This window comes from Aulonocara stuartgranti (genome assembly GCF_965226115.1).
Source record: "Aulonocara stuartgranti genome assembly, chromosome: 17".
Classification (NCBI taxonomy): Eukaryota; Metazoa; Chordata; class Actinopteri; order Cichliformes; family Cichlidae; genus Aulonocara; species Aulonocara stuartgranti.
Window position 1 is genome coordinate 22,014,679 of NC_138953.1, and position 16,508 is coordinate 22,031,186.

The 16,508-nt window shown below is 43.2% G+C and overlaps 1 protein-coding gene across 2 annotated transcripts in view; it reads right to left on the reverse strand.

The window, feature by feature from the left end:
- The window catches only part of celf2 (cugbp, Elav-like family member 2), a 244,545-nt gene that overhangs the window by 183,746 nt on the left and 44,291 nt on the right, over positions 1–16,508 (reverse strand). For both annotated transcript variants that reach the window (XM_082509967.1, XM_082509972.1), the window contains exon 2: positions 10,736–10,771. In XM_082509967.1, coding sequence (XP_082366093.1) covers positions 10,736–10,771 — 36 coding nt within the window. The remainder of the gene's footprint in view (positions 1–10,735; positions 10,772–16,508) is intronic.

The window sequence follows — 16,508 nt, forward strand, 5'->3', positions numbered from 1 at the left end:
TGCTAGAGAAGCACTCAGGAGGGCTCAATTGCCAACATATAACACAAACCTTAACGATCTAAACTCTTTACGCTATCCCCAAGCAGCGACCTTGTAGAGGTTGAGAAGTTAAAAACAGCATTCATTTGAATTCTAATTCAATCTAGTTGCCTTTTAATTGGAATTTTCTACACACTTCCTTACATTTATTTACCCTAACGAGGATCTCTCTGAAGGCCCGCATCAGTCTCTCTCTGTGCTTGCTGATGGAAGCCTGCTCTCCGCATATGAGTCTGTGTTAAAGGGCTACTGCTGGAGAGCATAGAACATATGGCGGTGTATCAGAAGCTAAGTGTTACCGGGAACCCCCCGTCTCACGATATCTCAAATTTAGCCTTAAATTAAAAACATTGCCTTTTTTGTTCTTTTTACAACATCATGACATCATGCCTTATGAAGACAAGCATCTTGTTTTTGTCATTCAAAGCGAACGCACGCTGTGGTGCTGACATCGCAGTAACTTGAGGCCCAGTTGAACCGAGCAGCCTCTGTCTCTTTTAAATTGTGTTTACGATTTAATGACCTATTTGTGTTTGTTGTTTCTGCCGCGCGCCTGCCTCCACTCGCTCTCTCCCATCTTTCTCTCTCTCTCTCTCTCACTTTGTGTCTCTCACTCCCTAACACGCTCTGACAGCAAAAGGTCAATGCCCATTGGCTACATGGGGGGCACTGAGTGATGTAAGGGGGGTTGTCATGGTAACGTGCAGGGCACGGTGCAGCGGTGAGGATGCATTTCGGTGCCAAAAACCCAAGCCTGGGAACCTGAGCGAGGATCAAAAGACTCGAGAGCTCCACTCGCAGGGCAGAAGTGCACGGGGCCGGGTCTGGACCCGGGCAAGACACGACACAGTTTTAACCGTTTAGCTGTTTACTAACCCGGCAAATGGGAGGGGCCGGACTTGGCCCGTCATGACAGCGAAGCAGATCTGCATGCGAGAGACAGACAGCGAGGCCCAAAGACAGTCAGTTGTGAGCAACTCTGGTATGTCTGTGAGCCTGCATTCTGCTGAGCTTGGCTTCACATTAATAAAAGAGGGATTACCAAAGTCTGCAGGCTCCTCTTAGGCCCCTCTCCAGCCGAGAGCTGAGCGAGGTTCGCTCGCTCAACCCCTCTGCCTCCTTCCCGCCATCCTTCGCTCCCTTTTCTTACCCTCCTCGGCATGCTGCTCACGTTCCTCCCATTCAAAAAAAAAAAAGGAAATATAAAGAAAAGGAAAAAAAAAACACTCATGTGCCTTTCCTCCTGTCTGTCTCCATCCCATTTCTCTCCACTCAACAGGACAGGAGGGGGGGAAAATGCACCAAAACACAGATAAATTATTTAGATTTTTTTTCCCCAAAGAAAAAGAGGAGGAAAAAAAAATGCTTGACTCTGCAGTTCGAAAGAAAAGGGAAATAGGAAAGGAGGAGGGGTGAGGAAATAAAAATTGCATTAGATACAAGATTCTGCAATCAGCCCTGCGATATGAAGAATTAATCTTATCTTACGCCGGCACACACGGCCAAGTAGGAGAGAGCCTCCAAAGACTTGGAGATGACAACAGGACAAATTCGCCTTTCCATTACGCTGCCATTCATCCATTGTGTCGGCAGACACCTCGCGATAAGCGGATGTATTGTTGCCATTGACAATGTCATTATGGGACAGTAAACAAGCGATGCAGTGGAGGGTCGGGATGAACCGGGTGGGGCAAGAAGGTCACCAAGACAATCTGGAATGAAAGGATGCGAGACCCCACGAGAGAGATAAGACTCCTCCTCGTCGTCTTCTTCTTCTTCTTCTTCATCTATCTCTTTTCTCGTGCGCTGCAAAGCCAAGGACGGGCATATGCTTAGAACAAAGCCCCGGCACTGCCAGCGTAATCAACTCCTCTGTACTCCAGCAGCAGCAACACAATCTCCCCTGGAGGTCATTCACAGGAAAAGGCTTAGAAGGCAAAATGGCTGCAGGATCACAGGCTATTAAGATGGGAAAATAGGGTGACAGTCACCCGACCTCCCACCTCCACATTCCTCTACAAAACATGTTCAAATGTGAACAGTGACGGCAGCGCGATTGATGCCACGTCATCGTGGAGCTTATTTTTGGACTCTTTGACAACCGTTTGCAAATTACGTTAAGTCAGTGCTTCTAAAACTGTGGGGTGGGCCCCCTTGGCGGAACACAGAGGCACTGCAGGAGAGCGCGAATGGCTGGGAGAAAAACTAAGCAGAATAAACACGGTTAATTAAGTTAAGGGGAACAAAGATAGAAGAGTTCACCTCGTGTTTTACAGATTTGGGGGCTGAAAATGAGAAGGCATTCGTGTGCCACAAAGTCGACCGTGCTAACGCTTCAAAGAAATTTTCCAACACTAAGGCAAGGCACTTTTGTGCCACTCTCTGGTCTTTTCTACAGAAAAAAGGGCAAGCCCAAATGAAATCCCAATACCGGGATTATTCTCCCTCACAGATGTGCACACCGACAGCTGTGGATGCCACACAGTCACACACAGTAGCTGTTATTACACAATTTTGTAACTTGCTTTGAGTGTGAAGCAATCATGCAGTAATTGGTCTGCATAAGAAAGTCTGCAGAAGCTGAAATTAAAAGCCTTTGATCAAACTTGTAGTTATGGTGTCCCTACGTGTGTCTGCTCCCAGAGTTTGTGTTTTGTCCAGTTATTCGTTAATCATAGTCTCAGTATACTCTTTTAGCCTCTCTTCTCCTCACTGGTTGTGGTAGCTGCCTGTTCCAGTTTCTGTTTCTTCTGGAAGGGACTTTCTTTTTTCCTACCTCCACCAAGAGCTGTATCAGAGCATCTTCATATCAGAGCATCTGATACTTGGCATTCTCACTAATTGTCAGGGTTCTGTGTACGGCAGGCGAAGGTGAGGATCCAAACGCAGGACTCATGAAGCCAAATTTCAACAGAAAACCACAGCTTTATTGCTGGCAAAGCACAAAACATGAACAGCACAACGAACACTGAGAACCGGAAACACACAGGCATGATCTGATGGTGCGACACGACAGAGAGCACAGGAACACACAGGGCTTATATACACAGGGGGGTAATCAGGGAATGAGAAACAGGAGGGAGACACAGCTGGGAGAAATTGGACTAACGAGACAGGGGTGCAGTAGAACTGAACACACTCACATGAGACACAGACCTTCACAATAAAACAGGAAACAAGAACCCACTAAACAAAGACGCAGACAGAGAGGCAGACAGAATATAACACATGCAACTCAAACAATACACGAAACAACAAATCCTTAAACACGGATAAACAGAAACAAGAAACTAATAATAATCTATCATCACCACCACCACCACAAGCACTACAAGAGAATAAGAAAACAATCCATAATGCAAAAACACACCAAAATAACTGAAACACAGATTCATCATAAAACCCAACAAAGCACCAGAGAAACATAAAGAACGATCCATCATTCAAAAATAAACCAAACCATAACAACTCAAAATACTGGGCCAAACTGACCCAGAACCGTGACACTAATATTATCGTGTCTTCACCTTACTGTGTCTTGGGTTGAGTGTTCTGAAACGGAGCTACAATTACAAGACTGAACTGCACTGCGTGAACTAAATCTATCCTCAGTTGATTTACAGTTAATTATGTTAGTTCTTAGCAAGCAACACTTTTAAATTACTCTTTTTCTTACATGAGTGGAGCGGGGAACACTGGTGGCACTAACCCCCAGTCTCCAAATTTGTACCCTAATTTGTAATTTGTGATATAAAGTTGAAAATCCTACGTGATTTTCTTCTCGAGTTATTATGTTGACAACAAATTCTTACAACCTACTGGAATATATTGGAACTTGCCTGCCATTTTTTAGGAGCTGCACCTATGGTATAAGTGTGAAAATCCTGAGTCGCCTCGTTCTTGAGTTACTGTGTCCACGCTGCCCCGTTGGTTGACAATACCCCCTCTGCCTTTTACGACTGAGGATTAAAACTAAAGTTCTCCATCCAATATTTTAAGGTCTTTTACTTACAGTACAGATTGCTGCTATGAACGGAGCCTTGGATTCACACCTGCACCATGAGAATAAAACAAATCAGCCTTAAACAGAACCTCACACTCTTAACGATGTTTAAAGTATAACACCGGGACGTCTTCACATACGCGCTAAGTCTCCACCCTCAGCATATGAACAGGATTGTTTATGGTTTAAACAGGTTTTCACCGTGTTTCACAAAAATCACACAAAACACTGAAGATGAAAAGACACAGCACTTACATATTCGGGGTGTGTGGCTGCGCAGTGCCTGCATTATTTACACATCTTGCCTGGTGACTGACAGGGAATCCAAAAGAATGCAGTCTTGATGCCACTGCCTTTTACTGCAGTTGTTAACAGTTCCCCGTCTCCCACTTTACCCCTCCTGTGGCGCTGTTAGCACCTACAGCAGCACAGTCTGCAGTCCTCTGTCTAAATCGAGCCTTGCTCTAAAGTGACTGCGAGAAATCCTTCTTAAGACTCTAATACAGTTAATGACCTTCAGAACATATAAGAATGCACCAACTTCTGATCTCACAGGGTGATTTAAAGTTTCTACTTAATACCAGTCCTTTAGAAATACTCACTTGGAGGCATATATATCAGGTAGGAATGACCTGAAACCACAGAACATTGATCATTTCAGTTAAAAACATTATACAAATTCTTTTGTGACTGAACATTTTTTCCCAGAAGGCCTAGAGAATCCCACAGTTTCAAAATGACACTAGCTGCATTATATCCATCATCAGAGCCGACGGAGGTTTACATTATCCTCGTATGCACTAACGCCAAGCAGGTTAGCTGAGCATGGAGGTGGCAGGAGTGGTCCTGTTCCATTTGCAGACATTAGCACAGAGAGATTAATTTGTCCCCTTCCATTAGGCGGGAAAGCAGCCGTCATGGGTGTTCAATTATCCCTTAACAAAAAGAGAAATAGACAAACACAGCAGCCTTTTTAAATAATAAGCACCATGCAAGTGCATGCGTTGCATCATATGGATGCATATATGTGTGTAGGGGTATTGTTTGCATCTAGAAGCTGGAAGGAGTGCAAAGGGTCAGGTGTGTTTTCCACAGCGGCTGACGGCTAATTACCGGCAAAGTCTGCAATTTCTACGCCTAATATTCAGCTACTCAGCGCTGAAACAGAGCAAAAGAGACGACATGAGAGGGGAAAAAAAAGAGGGATAAAGAGAGGAAGACAGATAAAGGTTGTTGTTTTGTTTAGACTTGCTGTCTTCCTGCCGCTCTCTCCTCCTTTGTGAAGATTTCGACTTCATTAGAATTATAATGAACATCAGCGAGGCTTCCTGAAATATTTTTGGCTCCTTGAAAATAAATGAATACACAAGTAAATCAATTCAAATCTGCCCATTATGCCTGTTTTCTGGGTCGTATAAAACATGCATAATGGGCCACAGTATAAGTCGCGCAGCGCTGTATGTTGTTGTTAGAGGATCATTTGTCATCGTTTCCCAGAATCGTTACATATTCCAGAATCAATTTCATCTGCGCGGTGACACTGACGAGCTCGTGACGGCGTATTGACGGACTAAGACGCACATCGGGACGTTACGGTGGCAGAGCTAACCGTGTGGCAGAGTCATGTGAAATACTGGTATGTTTTTTGTGTTTGTGTGTGTGTTTGTGCGTGTGTGTGTGCTTGTGTGTTTCGCTTTCGTGCTCTGCCGGTGTGATGATGTTGCTGTGTAGTGAGACTCGCTAATTGGCTCACCTGTCTCTCAGCCATCTGGAGCCTCTCAAAAAAGAGGAAAAAAAAGTCACACTGAGTTCCCCCAACATCACACACACACACACACACACACACACACACACACACACACACACACACACACACACACACACACACACTGAAAGGCATGCATACGTGCCTTAGCAGAGAAAAAGACAAATGTGGGAACGTGCAAACAAGCGAATGAAAATGGAAAAGGAAAGTGAAAGCAAATCTAAAGATATTTTTCCCCCAGATCGCAATCTTGTAACTGAATCATTACTGTGCTTGAAGAACTAATTTCAGAAAGATCAACACCACCACCAACAACAAAAACAGTTTCTTTATAACGTGCTACAGTAATCATTCAAAACAAAATTAATGTGATAATGATTAATTATGGCAACAGCATTGTTTGCACTGGGTAGAAGTTGCTAATAAAAGAGCGCACTTGCAATCAGGACTCGATTGAAATGCATTTTCAATCATAACAGCCGTATATTCTTATTGTTTTAGGAAATCACTGCAATGCAAAGAAGACACGCCCACGACTTCAGCTTCTCCCCGTCTCAGCGAGGGAGCGTCAGCTGGAAGAAGGAACTCCACTCCAGCATCCCAGAAAACCCCAGGGCACAACGCTCTGACTGCATGTGTGTGTGTGTGCGTGTGAGTGTGTTCAGACGAATCTGCTTTAATACCTAGTCATGTTCTGGATTGATTAAGAAGCAGCAATAACACCGAAAAATACATTTTCCAATCAACTATTCAATATGATCCAACTTTTTCAGGGGATAAACTAGTAAATTATAAAATAATGATAATAAAAAGATGAAAATGTAGTTCCCATGAAACAAAACAAATGTACCAAAAATACAATATTAAAACAAAAATACCATGTGTTAAAAAAGTAAATAAGAAAAGGCATCTGAAAATCATTTAGGAATAGCAAATCAGTAAAAAATGATTGTGTTATATGCCTGTGTTCAACACTATACACTATTCGATGCTTGATTAAACAAAAATAACAAAATGGAAGAACAAAACCTTGTAATTATATGTTAAAATATAGAAACAGTTACAATGATGCTTAAAATATTTAATAGAAAAAACGAAGTAATGACGTGTGTGTGTGTGTGTGTGTGTGTGTGTGTGTGTGTGTGTGTGTGTGTGTGAGTTTTATTCTCTCAGTGCTCTGTGTGTTCCAGGTCAATGGTCTAGATCACACATACAGAAGTCAGTCCCTCCTGGACCACTGTATGTTCACCTGCCACCCAGGATGTCTGTGTGTGCGTGTGTGTGTGTTTTATCCAGAAATTGAACCCCTGTGTCACTCAAAAAAGAAAAAAACTCTCTTGAGACAGATTGTGGGGAAGCGAAGGAAGAAAAGATATCTAAGAGTCCGTCCAGCTCTCTGCACACAGACCCCCCTCTCCTCTCTCTCTCCTTCCCTCGCCGTCATTAGCAATTCTTCATAATTCATGTGTTTGGATGAAAAATGGATGAACAGTGAGCGCGACACCGGCATAGGCTCCGACAATTAAAAACCCAATGAGAATTAAAAAACTGCTGCAACAGTTTCACTCTTTTTTTCTCCTTTGGCCACTTGTAACCACCTGATTAGCATCCACTCTTTCGTCACATGATGGCACCTAAGCTAAGCTGAAAGCCACAAAAAGGGGTAGCAGAAGGACCCAGCGCTGATATTTGGTCGCACATTCTGAACACGCCAAGAAGAAAAGAAGTTTTTGAAAGATGACAGAAATAACAGAGGCGAGATAAACTCGGATCCTGTCCTTTCCAACACGCCACGCTGCTACTCGACAAGAGAGAGAGGCCTGTGTTTGTTGTGTTATTAAAAATATGAGTCATTGCCCTTATTGATGAAATGCAAAAGTTCTGGCACAAAAAGTGAGGTTAAAAAATGAAATGACCGGGAGTGCTTTCAGGAATCTGTCACGCTGCAGCTCCTGCTGGACGTTTTCTCACTGGGGGACAAATTAAAGCTCAGGAAGGAGCCTTTAACACCGACAACTGTCACTGCAGAGGAGAGCGGACACTCCAGCCCGTGTCTTCTTACTGCCAGTTCCTGTCTCATAAATATTCAGATATGGGAATACTTGGGAAGGCGGGGCCAGGAGCGGCGCATCAGGCAGTCTCCGTAGCAAGTGGTGGGGGGAGACCGCTGTTGTCATGTGGCAACCGGGGAGGCAATAACGGACGCAGCGTACCGGGACGCCACATTGTGTGAATCCCTGTAATTACAGTCTCTGCTGTCTGTGTGGGTCTGGCTCTGTAAACAGGAAGTGTGAGTGCATTTGTGCGTGTCACGCGCACCTGCAGCCCTCATGCCAAAGAGGAACTTGAGGCCTTCGGAGAGCTGTTGTATCTGTTCCACTCGTGAGCTTATGCTATTCATACACTAATCAGCACTTGTTTACCACAATTGGTGCGTTTTTTTGACGTGTGTGAGCTTGCTGCTGGCACGCATGTGTGTGTGCATGGGTGTGTATGTTTGTGTGTGTGTGTGCGCAGCGTTCCTCGCCATCTCAGGAGGTCACGTCAGAGCCAATAGTGGGTTTGCGGCTCATAATGACCGATGCTGAAAGGCATCCGTGGAGCCATGCCTGCTAATTATCAGCTGTGTGCCTTCAAAGAACATTATCAGGACAAAGACCTGCAATTATACACACTCATGCACACAATCCCTCCATACCCTTTATCACCCCCGTTTCCGGCATCAGCTCTTCCTCCTCCCGAACTGTCTTGTCTTGATTGCAGTTCTCCTCTTTCTTTTTTTTAAACTCTTCTCCACACCTCTCTCTCATTTACTCCCTACGACTCCCATGATCCTCTTTTTCTCTGTCCCTGCTTCATCCTTCCAGCCTGTTTTCATTTCCTGTAGTCCCTTTATCTATCCCTATCCTCCCAATTCCAATCCTATCCTCTCTTTCAGCTCCCTTGTTGCCACTTTTCCTATCTGTTTCTCCCCAACCCCTCTCACTCCTCCTCCGCCTCCTCTCCGTCTTCCATCCTTGCCCCAGCTCCTCTTCTTCTTCCTCCTGGCCCAAAACAGGCACTTAAATAACGAGCCGGGTGTCAGTCAAACCGCCAGAGAGCTTCATTAGAGGAGGAGAGCACACAGGATCAAATTATACACCCAGTTCTCTTTTGTGTGATTGTGCGTGTGTGTGTGTTTGTGTGTGTTTGCGGGGATTGTGGGGGGTCGGCGGCAGTGATGGTGGTGGTAAAGGCACAGAGGAAGTAAACACACGTTCCGGAATGACGCAGCTGTGTGGCGGATTAGTGCCTAAGACAACACACACTGGTGCGTGTGTGTGTGTGTGTGAGAGCGCATGCGACATGCGACAGTCACAGCCTCGCTTATTTTCTCCAATCAGAGAGAAAAACAAAAGCAAACTATTTTGCCTAATTATTCACAGCCACAGCCGCCGTTGCTCGCTCTTCCTCCCGTGTTTTGACTCTTTTCCGCCGGTGTCGCGTTCCGAGCCGGATCTTGTTTTTTTGATCTCAGCTGATTCACCTGCCGTGTTTGCCTGTCAGGAGCAGCTTTAGACTGATACTATTTAGAGACTGTAGTATTGAAAAATCAGCAGATGTAGAACTCATCATCGTGTAACAACATGCTATCCATTTTCTTGTCGCACTTCCAAAAGTACAAAACATTTATTTAGAGGTTAGCCTGGTTCACAAAAAACATTTATATATATATATATAAAAAATAAGAGTAATATTAAAATTATAGAGCCACTGGGTTACTTAAAGGACCACATCAGTGGTCTGACACGATTCAGTCCATTAAAATCGCATATTCTTTATATTACTGCTGAGTATTTTCCAAATATACTGCGAGTTTTTAAATGGATTTCTGACTTTCCAGGGAGCCATTAGATTCAGTTCATTTCACTATGGAGTAAAAAAAATCAGCTCACAGAGACTTAAAACTCACTACGGATAGGTAATCCATCACAGCGAACATTTCATCACCTTCTATCTTTGTTGTTTTCTGCTTTATTATAAAGAGAAATAACTGCCTTTTTTTAAAGAAAAAGAGAGAGATCACATTTTCATCTCTACACAACGTTTATCCTTCTTTATTGTTTGCCTGCTACAATGTATTTTTGCCTTTTCGGTTCATGAATGCAGTGGATTGTGATTCTGGAGTACCCTTCAACGCAGCGGTGACCACACTTACAGCAGCACCTGCTGACGCATTATGGATCCTATAAATGTTTATGAGATGTGCTATTATTAGGGTCTTTGTTGGACAACCAGTCATTAACACCTGTAGTTCATAAATGTAATATTTACTGCAACAGTAAGCATTATCTCTGATTATAACTCAGGTCATAAAGCATTACAGGTGCATTAGAAATCTTTATGAGCTTAAAATGATTCAAACAGATAAAAACTTGTAAGTGCGTCCGCCCCCACCCTCCGACCTCCCTCCATCTTGTAAGAAATGGGAGGGTGCTGATGGTTTTCGGGGCAAGATATTCATTCTTTTCCTGTTAACTAGGCCTCAGATGAGAAATAGGTAATGCTATTTTAAGATTGGCCCTTATTTAAACCTTCTTCTGCCCTCCCTCTCCCCTCTCTTGATCTGTCGTTCTGTCGCCGAAGGGTTTAGTTTAATGACCCTCTTTGGCCATAGATCTGAGGCACGTCACATCTCTGCCTTTTAATTTCCCCTTTCTCTCTTTTCCTTTACTTCTCCTCTCTCAACCCACGACCTCATCTCATCTACCTTCTGTCCTTCTGCGGTCCCCCCCTTCCCCCCTTTTCACAACACCACTCCAGTGTTGATGCAGCCAGTGCTTGGCCTTAAGCCTGGAGATGGCATGCTTCATTGCAGATGAGGCCAAAGGAAGGCGAAGGAGTGAGGGGAAAAGGAGAGGAGATGATGAAAAGATGTATTACAGTACCTTTGTATCGGTCCAGAGAGGTCACTGGCGTCCTGCCTGCAAGACAAAGACAAAAGATTGTTGAACAGCTGTAAAGAGAATAAAAATGATTTACCTAATGATTTGTAAAAAGACAAATCGAATATAATTTGTGTCCAAACAGAGATGCTGACAAACGTAAGCGTCTATTCCCTCAAACTAAAAGCTTTTTTTTTCTCATTTTAAGTTGCCAGCATGATAAGAAATTTCTACCAAGATATTTAACAGCAGGCACTGAGCGTTTAATTCAGGGCACCCTTCAGTCAGTATTTTTCTGCTCGCTGGACTCCAGGGCTGCCCAGAATTTCTAGGCACAGCTGGCAGATTTCCGGAGTTCATATTTGCCGATGAGGTCCTGGTGGCTTCATCAAGCGGTGACCTCCAACTATCACAGAGGCCCACTGCAGTCAAGCATAAAGCGGATGGTAGGAGAATTAGCAACTTAAATTCTGAGGCTACGGTTCTTAACCGAGGGGGAAAAAGAACTGATTGCCCTCAAATTCGAAGAGTAGAGCAGGAGTTGCAAAGCTTGAAGGTGAGGCTTTTGATTTTCTGACTGAGCTAAATTCCCTTCATCACCTATGGCTACAAACTGTGTGCTGTCGCCAAAAGAATACGATTCCAGGTACAAGTGGGAAAAAATGAACTTTGTTCTGGGCTTTCTGGGCATGGTTCGTTAGCAAACGTTCGCAAGAGGACCCGGAGACTGGCGGGTGGGCGGAGAAACAAGGAAGTTTAATAAAGACTTAGAGTTCAACAAAGGGTGTTTCACAGTGTAACAGGTGAACCCGACAGGTGAGTTAACTTACACTGACGAAGGCAAAAAAACGGAACAAGAACGGGGAAATGAAACACACAAAAGCACGCTCAAACAAAAGAAGAAACAAATCAGACAAAAACAGTCAGGTAAAGAGCGGGGGACTACAGAAGGCAGGGAAACTGAAAACTACGACTGTGGAGGTTTGATGATCTTCTCCACAGCAGGTGACTCGACGTTTAGGGAAACACCTGAGCAGACCCAGGACACGCTACAAAGAATTTCCCTCCAGTGATTGCTTGAGAGAGGGAAATACAAGCAGTTTTGACTTAACTGCCGAGAACTAGAAGCAGATAAACAGAAGAAAAATGTATACATTGATGCAGGATAGAATCTTAATAGAGCTACATATAAACATCATATCAGTGCACATCTCCAGTATGCTTTACAGCTCCAACCTGTTTCCAGTCATGAAACAATTTCCCACTATAGAGTAACCCCCTCCCTATAACTTCAAAATAAAATTATCCAACAAACATTAAGATTTACTGTGAGAGACGTTTCTGTGTGCTCAAACAGTTACTGTATCTCTTGCAGCACAAAGTGGCATCCAGCAAAGGTTATCATCTCACTCGGATTTTCTGTAAATGTTCCCAGGCTGCGGTTGCATCATTTGTAGGTGATTTCCTGTTAAGTTCTACCTGTTTTCAAAGCAAATACATGTGACTGCAGCTTTAAGCTACTTTTTAACCCCGGAGCTAAAACAGTCCGTCACCAATGAAGGCAGCGTTTCTGGAAACCACTTAAGATACTGGCAAACAAAATCCGCAAAGAAGCACACCCCCACTGAGCCATCTAAATAGTAAATTGGTCTAGTCTGTCCTTGGGAACAGCAGAGAAACTTGCTCGTTCCACTGGGTTTTCTCCATAATTCCCTGCTCCTTCCTCTTTTTCTCTCCTTCCCTTTTTGTTTTATCCCTTCCTCCAATTCTCTGTTCCTCTTCCACTGCATGTAAATAAATTGGTCCCCAGGCCCCACCACTAGACACTGTATGCGTGTGTGTGTGTGTGTGTGTGTGTGTGTGTGTGTGTGTGTGTGTGTGTGTTTGAGCGAGCCAGCATTACACTCAGTGCAATACAGACACGCACAAGCAGACACAAGCAACCCTCCAGAGCTCAGACGCACCGAATTAGTCCGGGTTTTATGTCACAGAGGTAAATAAAATAATAATGAATTAACACAATGCGATCATTAATAAACTTTGTGTGTGTGTGTGTGTTCGTGTGTGTGTGTGTGTGTAGAGGTGGGAGGTGAGAGCAAGTGTGTTATGATGAAATGCTGGGGAAAAAAACTCCTCCTCAACACAGTGGCCAATCACCGCTATCACTACTCTTTGCATTTCAAAGACACACTCTTGTCCGTTTCATCTCCACAGAACCACAAAACGCTCATCTGTTACACACACACACACACACACACACACACACACACACACACACACACGATAGCCACCTCCGCTTCAGTCCATTTTCCCAGTGCCATGAATTATGAAAAAGGGTAAATGGAACATCAGATACACACAGCCTGCACTTACAAGTACACACACCACATACACACAGATGCAAATAAGACACAACTAAACTACTACGCACAAAACTCGACCAGGGCTCTCATATTTTGAAATCTACATACATATATAACCTCCAAACATTTACACTCCATGGTTCTTATTATTTATTAACTCGCATATTACAGCTCGATGCTAAAACATGCTTCGCAACTTAGACATTACAGAAAAAGTCAGCCAGTTATAAAGACTCTAATTAAACTTAATAACAGTAAGTTCAATTAAAGTATGATGACACTAAAAGCACAGTCAAGCAACTAAGAGTTCCTCTCACTTACTCCATATCCAGCTGGGAAGCAAAAGCCAAAACAGGATAAAGCAGACAGGTCTTGCATGCTTTAATTATAAGACTCGTGCTTAAACTTCATTGACACTCAGTATGTGTCTAGAAAAGTTTGAAACCTTTATCAGGGTTTCTGCATCAATAAGAGGCGGTCTAGCCTTTATTTGAGTCTCAGTTTTATAAGAACACAATCTAGATGGAATTAATAACACATAATAGTGGTACTTCTTACATCTATATCAAATTCATTGAGTAATTAATCACAGAGCTAGCTGGAAAAAGTACGTGAACTCTAATCTAGTAACTCCTCCATCCTCCTCCATCTGATGTTGTCTTTAGTTGCCTCTGAGACTTGAACAATGATGAAAGACGACTTTTGGATCATTCCTCCTGCAAAATCTTTTTGTCCATCATTACGTCTAGGATGTCTGGACTGAACAGCCCACTACAGGTTGTGTTAACATCAGGATTCAGATTCCTATATTCCAGAACCTGAATTTTCTTCTTCCTTAACCACTGTGATGTTTGTGTACTTATGTTTTTGGGTCTTCTAGGATTTCACTGTACAATAGAGCTGACTCACATAGAATTTTTATACCAACAGTGATATTTGGTGATTTTAAAATCCAATATTCCAATATATTGGCCAGTAATTTTTTTTTCAGATACACGAAACATAGATTTTTCTGACTTTTTTTCTACTTAGTTACTTAATACCATTTACAGTCTGAGACTTTGCTTGGATCAGCTAATTAATCTGTAGCTTCCCAACGTGTCACCAACAGGAAAGTTGCAGAGTGCCCTCTGGTGGACAAACTATGCAACGTCAAGACACCGTCAATGCTCGTAAATGGCGATAAGCCAAACACAGAGATCCACAGATCGGCAAATAGCTAATATGTGGCTCAATTGCTCAGTGGCTGCAAGGCATCCAGGATTTGAGACACCGAAGCAGCCTTAACCATGATGCATCCTCTACTATGCTTCAAATCTGTGAAAAACATTGACATTGTTGCAGGCTTCCACCTCCATGTATCCCTATTATGTTTCTTCTGAGATCCTATGTAAGTAATTATTAAGCCACCATTTCCAGTAACCACCTTTTAAGAAAGCAGCTGAGTTTTTCAGTAATGTAACTTTGCATGCATTTATTTTAAGTGATTGGAGTGCCAGTTTCTGCTCTTTAAGGAGCGCCTGACCCCAAGTAGTCTTTAAAGAAGTTACTTTACTTTCAAGTTTGGACTGTGTATGATTACTACAGCTTTTTGTTTGTTACTGTCACTTGTTGTTAGTTTTATATATATTCCCTCTGAAAGGGAAATGCACTCTCTTTTGAGACATTTCCTTGAAACAAATATCGTACACTGATTATGATTAAGTCCTTGCCAATTTCATCAGGATGGAATTAAAACACAAACAATCCACAGGTGTTAGAACTGGTGGATATAGAAGCTTTATATTTCTGACTTCAGTGTTTAGTGTTTCAAGGTGTTTCTGAAAGTTCTTTTCTAGTGTACTGTATATTTTGCCGAGCACTCATTAGCCTTGTTTTTGCAATGATGCTCCAGGGTTGACTGCTAACTAAGTGTGGTCTCTGCTGAGACTGTGGAGATAAAAACTTTGAGGACAGTCTGTCAAACAGGAACAGCGTGACTTCAAGCTATCTACTGGCAGAAGTCGGGGACAGGAAACAACATTAAGTATCCCTTGGCTGAATTATTCACATTTGTTAATGTTGAAATTTCAGATTACTACTTGAAAACTTTTCAAAATTCTTACTACAAGAGTGTTATTTCAGCATAAGTGGTCACTTTAGGCCTGGATAGTATTTTAACCTTTCATTGTTTTCCAGCACACCGACTGACTCACACCAGAATTTTATTAGCTGCCCCATTACAGAGCTATTAATAGAATAGCTCTATAAAATCTCTCTGCAGAAAACAAACACAACAAGAAGCTTTAGGCTTGATTTTTTTGGAAATGCTTGTGCCCTTTGCTGGTCTACATAAGTCAACCTGACAAAATTTGGGTCAGAATTGATCACTGGGATGGAAACAGATGGGAAAACAGTGTCCAGGTGGAAAAAAGCCAGACTCATGCTTAATGACAGACAGCTTTTTGGCAATGTATGTGAACCCACGCACAAACTCCTGCAGACCTCACGCAGCTGAGGGCCTGGCAGAGACATAAAACAAAGCTGAAAACTTGAGGGGCTTCCTGGGCATCAGCGGACAAGGCGACGCAAAGACAGAGCAGGTGGCAAGACCTGGCACGTGCCATGGGATACTGGGAGACACTGTGATTACCAGAAGATGTGATGCACACATAGCACACACCGCTACACACTGCTTCTGCATTAGTGCTGTGTGAAGAGAGACAGTATGAGCCATTTAACAAACCTATTGAACAGCATCAAACATTCAGTATTTCTCAAACAGCCACACAGTAAAATACTGCCTGATTCAGAAGTACTTGCAAACTCATTCTAAGTCCAAGGCAGCATCTTGAAATGCATTCAGTTGAAAGCCCCCAAAATACTTAAGCCACAGTCATACAAATCACAGAATGACCATTGTGAGGGCACCCATTGTGCTCCAATGTGAACTTTTTGGCAGTTCGGGTCTGACTCTGGTAGTAACCAGAGCTTCTAATGATTGGTAGCGACTTGCCAATCATAAATGCCTCTTTTCTACTAGTACCTACTTGACTCGACTCTACTCAGTTTGGGTTGTTTTCACCTTAATGTGGGTGGGGTCATTATAGCAACATTGCCAAAAGTCCCGTAACGTCATTTGTATGCGAAAGAAACACAACACAATAACGGATGATATACATGCTGCTCAGTCTACACCTTTTCGTCAGACTCGGGGACTGCCAGACTCATTTTTGTCATTGAGTCATCCTCCTTTCAAAAATGGCAGTTTCGATTTTTGTTAAGAAGTGACTCTCATGACTCATCGAGTGATGCCACTGACGGGCCAGTTGCTGGCAGTGCAGTCTGTTGACACGGACTCAGCTTGCTTTGAACTCCGGCAGAGCAGGTGCTAAAAAAGCAGTACCCAGTACCAGGTACAACCTGGTACCAGT